The sequence below is a fragment of the Leptinotarsa decemlineata genome, unplaced genomic scaffold (genome assembly GCF_025532065.1).
Source record: "Leptinotarsa decemlineata unplaced genomic scaffold, Ldec_3_MD MMD2_tig00002974_RagTag_RagTag, whole genome shotgun sequence".
NCBI classification, from domain to species: domain Eukaryota; kingdom Metazoa; phylum Arthropoda; class Insecta; order Coleoptera; family Chrysomelidae; genus Leptinotarsa; species Leptinotarsa decemlineata.
The window spans coordinates 9,504,444-9,518,825 of NW_027412578.1; the positions used below are offsets into that span (position 1 = coordinate 9,504,444).

At 35.2% G+C, this 14,382-nt stretch overlaps 1 protein-coding gene across 2 annotated transcripts in view; it reads right to left on the minus strand.

Moving 5' to 3' along the window:
* LOC111507716 (acyl-CoA Delta-9 desaturase) overlaps positions 1–14,382 on the minus strand; it is a 29,960-nt gene that overhangs the window by 10,451 nt on the left and 5,127 nt on the right. For both annotated transcript variants that reach the window (XM_074177416.1, XM_074177417.1), the window contains exons 2-3: positions 14,005–14,246; positions 6,799–6,929 (exon numbers count right to left, since the gene is read on the minus strand). In XM_074177416.1, coding sequence (XP_074033517.1) covers positions 6,799–6,929; positions 14,005–14,245 — 372 coding nt within the window. In that variant the 5' untranslated portion in view covers position 14,246. The remainder of the gene's footprint in view (positions 1–6,798; positions 6,930–14,004; positions 14,247–14,382) is intronic.

Sequence of the window (14,382 nt, forward strand, 5' to 3'; positions counted from 1 at the left end):
CGTAGTCTTCTGGCTGCTGGTAAATTTCAAACTGGTCTTCATTATCGTCTTCAACGACATTTGTCTCAAGTTCTTCCATGATTTCGGGGTCAAAGGTACCATCTTCGTTAATGTCGCTCTGATATGGTAGAGCATTGAGACAAGCTTGCCCATTACATTGGCCACAAGCTAAAGAGCATTGCAAGCCCGCTTTCCTGCATCCGCATCGCGAACCACAACCACTCTTTCAGTTGCAGAAAATTGTATTTAGCAAATCTTCTGTAGCAGGTGGTAAAATTGTCATGATAGGCTCCAGAAAATCGTTTCGCATTGCCCAACCCCATACCTGGGGTTCCAAATCATGTCCTAACCAAGTTTGAACTTGATAATATACACGGTTGAAATGTTGATGAGCAGCTGCACTTGTTGGTGGAATATTTGAAAGCTGCACAGGTTTATTAAGTTTTGTAGACTTGACGTAATGCATATAACGAAGATAATCGAGACTTTTCACAGATTTCGGAGCATTATAGACTTCCAATAAGGTTTGAGTTCCACTCTCTTCCTCTCTTCCACTCTCTTCCTCAAATGCTGCAGCTAGTTCATCCAAATTTGTCAGTTTCTCAAAAACTTTTAAAAATGATTTTTTCCATTTTTAAAAAGCGCAGAAGTTGTGTCACAGCCACTTAATGCGTGCAGAAATAAAATATGTTTTTTAGAATGAGGATAATTATCAAAACTTTTAGTCGAGTATATCACCGTTTTTACATTACCTTTCCCAACTTTTTTAAAGACAATTTCTTGTTCGTAAGACAGTGTACGCCCAATTAAAATGACAAGTAAATCAATATCTTGTCCTATTATAACTGCAGTTTTTTTAGACTTCGATTCTTCAATTGCAGTTTCAACAATAAGAACATCCGCATCATCTCTGGCTTGTTTAGTAGTAATATTTGCAGCTTGTAATTTGTCAATCAACATATTAATGAACGTATCTTTGTTATTTCGATTTAATAAGAATTTTTCTTGAGTAACTGGTACAACCATTGTTTCATCGAAACAAACTTCATACGTTTTTGAAAGTGCAGCAGGTCTTCTCTGCTGCTCCATAGCAAATATTCATAATCATTGATTTATCGATAGTTCATCAACTATATATGGGGCGTTTTCGACCGGAGGCACCGGTTGACCTGAAGTGATGCTGTGACCGCGCACTCTCCGCCCTCTATCTCGAAAACGGTTCACCGTATAAAAAATTTTTTTAACAAAATTTGTAGAGAATTTTGTATTCTACAATATTGATAATGAATACAAATAGCAAAAAACCCATAGGAAATGAGATATTTCCAAAAAAAGCGCAAAAAACCGATTTTTGTGACCTTTGACCTTGAAATTTAATAGTTGTTTACACCCTACCATGTGTAGGTTTTGAGACAACTTTTAGGGTGTCAATATACAAGTATTTACAGACTTACAGCTGGGTATCTCGAATTCCGAGATTCTTACCTAATTTAAGCTTAAATGACTGGATTAGTTTGCCCCTGAGACTTGTTTATTGTCATGGCAAAGCTATATTGCGATGTAACGCTTTCACTTGCAGTCTCGTACCGTTACAAAGTTTCGGTGGTTTTAAATTTCGCAAAAACATAATTGGAGTGCTCACACGCAGAATAAGCTTATGACAAGGCAAACCTGGCGGTTTCAATGAATTTAAAAATTCTACGGGGTAATTAGAAGCGTCATCTGTATTAACCACAGCATCAATCGAAGTATAGACCTTTTTTTCGCCCTCAAACGACATGAGCAGGATATCGTTAATAGCTGCTGCTTGATCGTTCTTTGGAGTGAGTATGGCACGCTCACATAACCATTCAATAGGCTTGTCATGTATATGAATAATGTCTGGATAAACTTTAGACAGCAATTCTTGAACCGTAGTAACAACTGTGCACAGTTCTTCCGGGATGGTTATCATTCCATCAAACCAATGAAAATCACCACTACAGATTTTAAGAAGGAGATCTGAAAACCTACCAGCAGACTCATCCCCGCCCAAATGAACTCTCATATTTTTAGAGAGCTTAAGAATATTAACCTTGGGCCACAAATTAGATTTCTCAATCCACAACTTTACTTCGTCAGCTCTGGCTACTTTTGGCACCACTGGTAGAGTCTGTCCAAAGTCTCCGGCCAGCAAAACTGTTACGCCACCCATTAACTTTGTATTACCCCTTATATCCCTTAATGATCTGTTTAAGGCTTCAATACCCCCTTTAAGAGCCATCGTTATTTCGTCCCACACGATTATTTTTGTACTAGTACTACTAACACCATCTATTGTCAACATTTAGAACTAATTATTTTGTTCGTCTTAATTTATTCGTTCCATTAGGTACTGATAGGTTCAAACTAATACATTTACATCCTCCATCATCCCTTATTTTATCCCCTTAGGGGTGAAAATTATCAAAATCCTTTCTTAGGGGATGCCTACGTCATAGTAGCTTTATGTCTGCAAAGTCTCAGCCCGATCGGTTTGAAATTAACAAAGTTTCATACAAACTTTCATCCCCTATTTTATCCCCTTGGGGGTAGAATTGATGAAAATCCTTTCTTAGCGGATGCCTACGTCATAACATCTACCTGCATGCCAAATTTCAGCCCGATCCGTCCAGTGGTTTGGGCTGTGCGTTGATAGATCACTATGTCAGTCAGTCATCTTTGAGTTTTATATATTCAAAGATTTATTTTTTTGGTACTCTATTTTGCTCATTCAAACAATGTGTTGAATCTAGTCATGTCATCAAACAAAATTCCTATGTCTGGGATTAAATGAAATAAGCGAATGAATGCCATTAGGTACGCACTGTCATCGATGACATGAGTATGGTTAATTCATTTGTGACATAAAGTCGTGACTTCATGAATGAACAATTGAGTTATTCATCTTGTTATGTTATCCAGATTGGTGATGAGGCAATGAGGCAAGTGCTCATTCCGAAACATCGATGTCCGCCATTGAGGATGACAGTGTTCCATGTAAGGGGAACTTTACCTCTTTTATTTATTGTGTAGGAATCCTGTGAGTGACATCTGATTCAATCCCATTCAGTAGAAACTGAATGGAAAAAGGTGTTTGTTGTATAATTAACTGTTCATAATTAAGTGATCATCTTCAAGAGGAATATTACACTCTTGAAGATGATCACTTGGTGATCGAAACACGTGGTGTTGGGAGAAACTACAGTAATATCCATTACTACACCAAAGGTTCCAAACAGTACATCAAAAGCTCCCCCGTTATCCCAATAAATCCGCCTTGCCATACTCACTTGCCAAGAAAGTTCTAAATGGTATGTGGGTTGGAAGTGTTTTCTGAATCTGATGTTTCTTAAATTCCTTTAAGATAGATTTTTATTTGATCACGTTATGAATATATGTATAGTGCTTTTTTTAATGTCTCCTCCTTTTTATTTTTTGAACTCAAAAAATTGAAATTCAGGATAATGAAATTAATGCATGAATACTTTATTTTGAAGTAAAATTGACAGATGAAACTTCCAAGATGGCGACTGGGAAGGGGAGTCTTGTGACACATCTTTTTGAAGCTCCTGACAAATGCTACAAAATCCTAAAATATAATATCAATTTCTTCAACTACTACAAAATGGCGGAACTTTTAATAATTGCCTGAATACATTGACATTGAACATAATATGGGGTAATAAGTTTGAGGTCAGTTCAAAAGATGCTCAAAATAGTTGCCTGCACTTCTTGACATATGAACAGCCTATCCGATATTTCAAGCCGAACATTTTCGAACACAGTAACGTCAATACCTCTACAAATTTTTATTATTATCTGCCGTATATCCAATATTGAAGCACATTTAGTTTCGTACACCTTTTACTTCAAATAGCCCCATAAAAAAGTCCAAAGGTGTCAAATCTGGTGAGCGGGCTGGCCATTCTGTGGGACCTCGACGGCCAATCCAACGACCGGAAAAAGTAGTAACCAAATAGTTTCTCAGTTGCCTGGAGAATGTGGTGGTGCTTCATCTTGTTGGAATACAATATCCATATCGAATTCATTAGGATTCGCTTCGATGATTTCAGTGATGAGAGGGTCAACAGTAGTTTCCAGCATATTCAAATACAGTTCCCTTGTTGAATTTTGATCGATAAATAGAGATCCCACAATATGGTTTCCCAATATTCAACGACCTTTCTGTGAACATTGCCTAAAACAAATATTGTGGAGATAGGTAGGATGCCTTGCAATGGTTTCCGTCATGATTTCGCAGAATTCTGTTCTTCGATCAGTCTCCACATAGCCGAAGGAGACACCTCACAAACATTCGCGATGGAATAAGTAGACTGTTTAGGATGTACTAACATCCCACCAATTATTTGCACTTGCTGTTCTTTCGGAATGGACTGATGACCTGGGGGCTTTTGTTATGTACACTACCGGTAGTTGTGAATTTGGATACAAGTTCCCTCAAATATTTTTTACAGATAGGACGATTCGGACAACATTCATTGAAAATCTTTTCGGTCGCGTAAAAGTTACGCGTCGCACCGTAAATGAAAATCGCTTCAATTTTTTCTTCCAATGGACGAGAATTGAACATTTTAGAGATTGTTGACGTGGTACCTTTCTACTAGTGAAACCGAAAACTAAATAATAATAATAATAATAATCGTCTTCATTGTTACCCAGCTATAGTTACATACAAATATTTAAATAAATTAGAGAGCTAGTTGCTGACATAACAAAAGGCGAAGTTCAACTTAGCTAGCACAAGTGTTACTGAGTTGTTCTTCCAATCAACCTCAAAAAGATTCTACCTAAGCCGAAACAAAAAAAAAGTAATACAAAAAAAATAAATTGGGATTGTTCCAATATCTATTAGAATACTGGAGAGGACGTCCATTACCGTCCGGTCGGTAGCCAAGCAGTTCGGCGTGTGTGCTTTGTTCACTCACTCGAATTAACTGCCGTGTTGGTCGGTGGTTCAAGGCCTAGTCTGAACGATCGATCTTCACTTGCTACCGTCCAACCCGTGTTAGGAATCACACGTTAAAAGGTAAGACCTCATTAATCCTTAGCTCACACAAGTTTCGACTTCTGAGGGTTGTCGTTCGTAGGGGTGCGACAGCTGGTTAACGGAAAAACAGATTTTAAACAGATTTTTTTAAACAGATTTATTCTGGTCACATAATGATGAAAAGTGTATATGGTTGGGCAGTTTATATTTAAAGTTGGCTTTCGAACAGAAGGAGTTTGGATCTTTTCCGTAAAACAGAAAGTTCTGAATTTCTTATTTCTTTTGGTTACAGGTAGATCACTTGGCAAATATTATAGCTAAAAGATCGCTTGAAAAATTCAGTTTTAAAACTAGGTGGGGTAAGAGTAACCTCAAATCTGATGTTCAGATTGTGAACATCAGTACGAAAAGTGATTTTTCTGTACAGATAAGGCGGCGTTTTGGTTTGTATAATTTTGTTATATAAATTAGCAGCATTCAATATCCGTCTATTTTCCGTTGTGATCCACCCCGTATCCCGTAACTTACGGGATATTCTTTGATATTTCCTAATTCCGTGAATGAACCGTAGACACGAGTTTTGTACTTTCTGTAATTTCTGAGCATACTGTTTGGTTAAACATGGCCCATATTAAGTATCCGAGTAGTTGAAGCGCGATAAAACCAGTGCATCACAGAGAGTTGTTTTCGTCTGCTTCGTGAGTATGTGTCTGTGTCCATAAACAAGTTTTAACGAAGAATATGCCAGTTTCTCAAACCGCAAGTCAGAGTCGATTATAACTCCAAGATTTTTGCATTCATTTGCGGGTTTTAAAGGAACGTTATCAATCGTGATTGTAAGAAATTCACTTGCTTTCTGGCGATTCTTTTTTGATCCGAAAAGGATGATATTCGATTTATTGGCATTTAGTAGTAGACAGTGCTGTCTTGCCAACTCAACAAATGACTCGAGATCATTGTTAATAAGCGTACATGCGTTTTCTACACCTTGAGGGAGAAATGAGAATATTCTAACTGAACAATGATGTTCATTGTCGTACTGACATTTTTTGTCGTTTTTATAAACAAAAAATAACTTAAAAAATCTTATCGGGTTGTTGGAATTATCATATGGCAGATAAAAAAGAAAATTTCTAGAAATATCGATACTAATGTGTTTGTCTTCAGGAAATTATTAAATGTTTCGCCATTTTGTAGTAGGTGAAGATATTGACTTCATATTCTAGGGTTGTGAAATATTCGTCAGGAGCTTCAAAAGGATGTGTCACAAAACCCCCTTTTCTATTAAATCAGTCGCCTAGTCGCCATCTTGAAAGTTTCATCTGTCAATTTCACTTCAAAACAAAATATTCATGCATTAATTTCACTATCCCAAACTTCACTTTTTTGAGTCGACCCGTTAAAAAAATAAAAGGGGGGAACACTGAAATGCACTGTATATTTGTGACAAGTCATAAACAGTTGGTACAAATTGGTGTGCAAATAGAGTAAACATTTCTAGTTCCATTATTATGATGATCTGAGTGTTTGAAGAATAGTATTTTGTTTGTTTTTATGCATTTTTAACAGTGAGTAGGTAGTCAACATACAGGGCAAAGACATTATTCCCGATTTTCTAGGAAGATCAAACTTTGATCTTTCTCTTGAAGATGATCACTTGGTGATCGAAACACTTGTCGAGGTGTTAAAATAACGATTTGGTGTTGAAAAAAAACTCCAGTAATATTCTATCTGAACCTAACTGAAAGAATGAAAATCCATTTACTCACCTGTCCGGCTACTGTTTGTAAAAGGATGAGAATTAGTCTCAAGGAAAAGGTTGCTTTGAAACATTTGTGGGAGTAAAGCCTATGCGCTCCAAACGTAACGCCTTCAGCTGACATGAGACCGACAATTACCACTGAAAAAAAATCTCAATTATACATTTTTTCTGAAAATGGACAAACATCTATGCTTGAGAATGAAACAATAATACATATCGAGAAATGTGTTTGGCTTTCCACTCCTTCATTAGTACATAGAACATGAAAAACTTACAAAATAGCTTCAAGGAACACTTAAAGTCGATACTTGAATTCTTGGTTGAAAGACCTGTCTTTGAATATCCTGAAAAAATATCAGTATTTTCAACATGATGTAGCTCCGCCACATCACATAACTATTTGCAGAGATTTTCTCTATACGACTATGTCATTGTGGCACAGTAGTGGAGATTCATTGAAGACACAGTATTCTAGACCCAAAATATATTGGTTCCTACTTCTTTGGGGTAGCTTTAACCGGGAATTGTATGACCATACAGTGATGATGAGAAAATGTCGGAAAACACACGTATTTCGAAAAATAGCTGAATTTATCATTTTGGTGGCTAGAAAAATAGATGAAAAAACTGGAAGGCCCTTATTTAAAAAATAAAGTTGATGAAACGTTGCATTGCAAATTGGTTCATATATCAGATTATAACAAATATGTAACAATACTAAAAGCTCCTCCGCCTTTTTTATATTATTCGAAATAGATGTAGACCCAAAAAACGAAAATCGACAATTCTAATTTTTGACGAATAACTAGAAAACAGCCACAGATATTTTTAATCTGAAAAAAGATTATTCTAGTTCTCCAAAATAGGCAACAGTGGAATCAGCTGAAAGAACGAGAACCGAATATCTTCAATTGAATGATAAAAATTTATGGTAAAGGAAGTTTTTGGCTTTCTACTACTGCATTTTGATACAACAAAGAAGAGAGGAGGGAATCTTTAAAAGAAATTAAGGAAGTAATCAATTTGAAAATAAGTAACTCTATACATGGATGTATAGATCATGCAAAGAAGTAACTTTCAGACACAAACTGAAAGAAAGTCCTCCTGAAACATCTACTTCCATATAAACATTGAATTACACGAAAGAAAAAAAATTCTTTTGAAACAAATACTTCTATATGAACACTAAATTATACAGAAGATACTTTTCTCTACTCAGTTTGTATTTCAAACATTCGTTGTGGAATAAAAATCAGATATCATTCACATGAGTTCTACTTTAAATGAATGGTAACAAATTGCACTTACATGGAATACTGTCATCCTCACTGGTATACATCGATGTTTCGCCTTAAGACACTTGCCCTAAGGCTCTTCAGTACCAAATTGGATAACATTATAGAAAATACACACACTTCATTCATGAATTACGATTTTTAATGTCACGGAATAAGCTTGATCTGCTTATGTCATCGATGACATCGTAATGACATTCATTTACCTATTTGATTCAATCCCAGCCAAGAGGAATCTTGTTTGAATTGAAGGGGTTACCTTTTTAGGAGTGATTAATTTTTGGGAAAGAAAGTTTTTGGCTTTCTACTACTCCATTAATCACTCCTAAAAATTCCATCCATTACTCTTCTTGGTGGAACAAAAGCCTTGAAAAACAAAGAAGAGAAGTTTGACGATTATTCAATCGAGCTAAAGAGTCACGGAACTGAGAGCTTTATAAAACTACTCTAGTGACATATAGGAAGTTAGAAAGGCAAAACGGGAGTATTTGAGGAAGTTCTGTGAGAGTATCTCTGACTCACCTCGCAGCACAAGAATTTACAAGATTCTCTCTAGAGAGTCGACTGCTGAAATTGGAGCGCTTGAACGACCCGATAGAACATTCACAAGCTCTAGTGAAGAAACGTTAGAGCTTTTCATAGAAACCCACTTTCCTGGAAATCTGACTCTTGATAACGACAGACCTCATATCTTTGAAGGCGCTAAACGCCCAAAAAAGAACAAGTCATTTCAGCCCTTCAAATCTCCTGGAGGGGATGGTATGTTTCCAGCTCTTCTTCAAAACGGACTGGAAATAATTTTACCTTTTCTCATGAAATTGTATAGAGCTAGTCTGGCGTGGAACTATATATCACCCTTTTGGTTGGCAGCAAGGGTGGTATATATTCCTTGAGTGGGTCGGAAAGACCCACTTAAGGAATGGGTCGGTATGACTAATCAGCCAAATATCCTTTCTTTTGAAAGTACTTGAGAGGATACTGGACGGACATATCAGGAAGGTGACATTATATGCACTCCACCTGAATAACCACCAGTATGCTTATCAAACCGGCAAATCAAGAATTTAGCATTAAACAACCGTACTCTTCCCATCTGACCTGAAAGACCACTCACCATACAAACTTATCGGCTTCGTTAAGAATCTGGGTTCATTTGGACGAGTGTGAATAGTTGTGAACCTCAATAAACCCTTGCGGGTTGCGGTGGAGGGTCGAATGGACCCTTTCACTTTTGACCTTACCTAACTCACATAGCTTGACTCCTACATATATGAAAATACCCATGAACGGAGCTTCAAGGGCCCCTCATGGCTTTCTTGATCTTTTTCAATTCTTCATGTATTGAAATCAGGTAATATTCCTGTTTATTTAATAAAACTCCTGCTAATAAATCGAATTTTCAACCACTTATTTTGAAAGCTACGTAGTGTACCTCTGAAATGGTGTGATGTGATAGAGCAAAACTGACATCAATTCTGGATTCAGTTCATTGAAATTTCGAAAAAACAGGTCACATTTCCTCAGCACCAACATATGTTTTGAAAAAATGTTTGGACGTGGCTTAAACAAATAATAATTCAAGCGAATACAGCGTTGGATAGATCAGGAGTATGAAAGTTGACATGTGTCCAAAACTTCATATTGGCCAAAGGAGGAGACCTTTTTTCCAAAAAATTAAAGAACATAAAAGTAGTTTCTTGAATGAAAATATCTCTTCCACATCTCTTCCTATCTGATGTTGATTCATTGTCAAATATAGATACACATTTTCAATTTTAAATGGGTAGTGAAACACAGGTACTTGAAATACAGGTACTTAAAATTGTAGAAATATTGTATAAAGCATTGAATATGTAGATTTCAGTTGATATAGACACGCCTGAAGAAGCTATTATATAGTGAAACACGTGTTGTGTTTTTGTAAAACTGTTTAGTGAAATTCTCACAATGAAGTGTTTCTTGAATACGTTATACTATGAAAACTTTGAAGTTTAATGATGTTAGACTATATTCTAACAGAAGAAGATAAAATCAAAAATCTAAATTGAGATGAAGATAAAGTTGTTTCACATTAACAGCGAAAAAACTGAAATCAAATTTTCATAATATTCGGTGTAGTTTTTTGAACATCTTTGATGAATTACCACAAAATAAACAAGTCATCAATCACACATTCTTAAAAATCCTTGTATTGTCATATTAATAATCTTCATTACGCTTTTCTGAAAACAAGTTATACTTTTGTTCGATAATTGAACACTTTCTGCTTTCTACAATTAATGTATAAAACAATTAAAGCCTAATTCAAAAGCATTCAACATTATGCTTTGATGACTTCCAGAAATATCACCATCACCTCAGATTATTCTTATCTCCTTCAAAATTAATCAATTAGAGGGTTCCAATAAGTCACGTAATGTATTTTCCCGAAGACGTCACAAGACTTTGTTTTGATTTTGACGTCCACCGACTATGTTGATAATATATATTTTCAACATAATTATGTTCAGTCATAAAGAATCATATATGAATAATCAGAAGATAACAATATAATTATTTCAACTTCGTCAGGCAACTGTGAAAATGCAAAGAATCTGAGTACAGAGGCATTCAGTAGTTTTCAATAGAATTTTTTTTTAAAAAGATTCGTTAGGCTTTCCATTATCATAATGAAAATGGACAACTGCCAAGGAAAAAAATACTCAAAAAACCTCTTTACAGAGATCTGTAAATTTTTCAAGCTCTTCGATAAGGTTCTCATTGATAGAACATTCGCCAATCAGGACTAGCTAAAAACATCCTTCATCGACTTCATCGAATCCCGACTGTACAATTTTGACGCTGAGAGAATCAATCAACTTCTGTAACGTTGGCAGTAGTATACTGATTTATTTCGAATAAATTCAATACATATTAACTGAAGTATGGTCTTAAAAGGGGGTTTTTGGTTGTTTGCAAATATATCGAAAAATATTAAAGATATCCAAAATTTGAAAAATAAATCTTGAAGAGGAGAAAATCTACCAAAAAAATGTTTCACCCGCTGGAATTCTATCACCAATATTTATAATTTTAATTTAGAGGCGAAAAGCGGGCGATGCGTGTTCCGCACGCGATAAAATTTTAACCAACTAAACATCATTATCAAGAGAAAAATATCACATATCTTCTAGACACTTGAATGAACGGAAATCCTGTGATTATTTTATTAGATATACCTTAGTTAATTAACTAATTTTCACAATTTTTAAATTTACATAAAAACCCTGATAATTTTCAAACTAAAAACCTTAATTTTTTTCATTCCTTGGAGCTTTTCTTGAAAGCCTTCAAAAAAAATTTTCGTTGGAAAAGTCAAAAAATTTTGATTTTCCACTTTGTTATTATCAATCAAAGACATTAAAAAGTGAAAAATTTAATTAAAGCAATGAAAAAATTTTTTTTCTAGGATTCATATCATAAAAATAAATACATGAGGTCGTTTAATTTCGATTAAATTGGTACACTCGACCACCCTGTAGATTTCTATGGGTTGAACAAAGCCTGCAAAAACGGTAACTAATTTTTTATCAAGTTTTTTACAAACTGTAGGTTTTCGGCTAAAATGAATAATCTGAAAGTGTCGAGTTTGTACATTCTATGCAGTTCTTGCTCAGCAGTTAAACTGGAAATATTGTGCTTTAACATGGAACGCCATCACTTATCATTGGCTGAGATGAATAGAGCTGTAGGGCTTCTTCAAGTTGGCATGCGACAAAATGATGTATCTCTTCGTTTGGGGATTTCCCAAAGTGTTATCAGTCGATTGTGGCGGCGTTTGCGTGAAACTGGCAGTCCAGCCGAACAACATCCAGGGCGAGGACGCGCTACAACTGCAGTTCAAGACCGATTTTTGGTCTTAACCGCAAGAAGACAACCGACAATCACAGCACTTGTTGCAGCAGACGCACCAGGTAACCATTGGTCGTGATACTGTCAGAAATCGACTGCATGAAGCAGATCTTCACAACAGAAGGCCACTTAGATGTCCACCTTTGTCGAGAGGCAATCGCGGCAGAAGATTAGAGTGGTGTCAAGAACATCAAAACTGGGATGCAAATGATTGGGCCACAGTTTTGTTCACAGACGAATCCAGATTTGGATTTCATCCAGATTCTCGTCGAGTAAGACTGTGGAGACGACCGGGAAATAATGAACGTTTGAGACACGTCCAGGAAGTCGACACATACAGAGGTGGTACAGTAATGCTATGGGGCGCAATCATGATCGGCGGCAGAACCGATCTCGTTTTTCCAAATCGCTCCCTCACAGCTCGACAGTACCTCGACACCATTCTTCTACCTATCGTCCGTGCGTTTGCTGGTGCTGTTGGTGAAAACTTCCACCTAATGCACGATAATGCTCGTCCACATGTCGCGCGTCTAGTGATTGACTAGCTCACCAACGAAGGAGTTGATGTATTGTCATGGCCAGCACAATCACCAGACCTGAATCCCATCGAGCATGTGTGGGACAAGCTTTTAATCGCTGAATGGGCAAATGTACGTCAACAAGACATTGACAATCTCATTTTGTCGATGCACGATAGATGTAGGGCCGTAATAAACCAGCGTGGAGGCCATACTTTGTACTGATTCCATTTTTTTTTGTATTATGATTATTTTTCGGGGTGCCAAAGAAGAGCCATATTTTTTTTAGTTTTGCTTATATGCGCACTCAGTATTTTTGACCATTTAATAAATTTTGTTGTAAGTTACATTCGTTTAATAATCACCCGTCAACTTTTTTTCCCTAAAGCGTTCTAAAAAAAAATTATTGACATTTTTAAAAATATCCCTAGACTTTTCCGATGTGTGTATATATATGATTTGAATTTTTTTTGAGAGGATTTTTATCATTGATGATCATTATGATTTTTAAAAACAAAATCGTTTCTTAAAAAAATGTTATTGCTTGAAAACGGATTTGTTGATTACCTATATTTTTTGCTACTAAATATGAATATTTAGGAACGATTTTTTTATTGGAAATAATAATTTCTATTCCTCTTCGATATTCTGAAGAAAACTTTTTTAATTTATATTTTGTTTATTTAATGAACAATTTGTTTCAAATAAATTAGGTTTTGTGATTTTTTTTTTCAAATACTATCAAAGAAACAAAAACAATCATGTGTTACTTCTTGTGTGAAAAAAATATTGAAAAATTGAGAAAAATGTATTTTCACAAAAAGTGATACATGGTTGTTTTTGTTTTTTTTGGTAGAATTTAAAAAAATATATATCACAAAAATTAATTAGTTTAAAACAATTTTTTTATTAATTAATTAAAGAGAATATAAATTAAAAAGAATTTTTTCATCACAATATCAAAGAGAAATAGAAATTATGATTTAAAGAAACGTTCCTTAATATTCATATTTAGTAGAAAAAAAAATTTGTTAATCAACAAATGCGTTTGAAGCAATGAATTTTTTTTTTAGAATTTCAAGAATTATAATATTCATCACTGATAAAAATCATCCCAGAAAAATTTCAATAAAAGCTCCAAGAAATGAACAAAATTTGAGGTTTTTAATTTAAAAATTATCAGGGTTTTCATGTAAATTTGAAACTTGTAAAAACTACTCAATCAACAAAAATATTTCTTATAAAATAATCACTGGAAAAAAATTTTTTTCATGGATTTTCGTTTATTCGAGTGTCTAGGAGTGTCCAGGAGTATTTTTTACTAAAATATAGAAATAGCGATTTCACTATAATTGATTTCTCAGTTATAAGAGTAGCGATTATCCAAATATATTTTTTGAAAATCAGTGACTTAAGTCAGTTGATAGAATTTGTATTCATACAGAATAAATGTTAAAGAGATCATTTTGAGATTTTGTTAATATTATTTTAAATTCATGGAAAACTTACTCCAAGCTACTGTGGCAATGTGGCACTTCAAACAACAATATATCCCATAGAATCCAATAAGGTGGAGCACCAAAAATCCTATCGCGTTTTTCCAAACAATCTGCCTTTTGAAATTGTAATCTGTCCCGATTTTGCCGAGCAGATTCGAGTGGGATCCCAGTTGATCCTGTTCCTTTTCCCAGTTGTTTGCTGGAGCCGTTTGGGGTTTCAAAGTTGGTACCTCTTCTGCAACCGTCATCATCCTAAACAAAAATTCGTCCCAGTTAATAAATTTCACATCCACAAATTTCACTTGAAAATACTCATATAGACTGTGAGTGTAATTACAGTTCAAGTCAACTACCTGCACCTTGAATATGAGAGATAAATATTTATCAT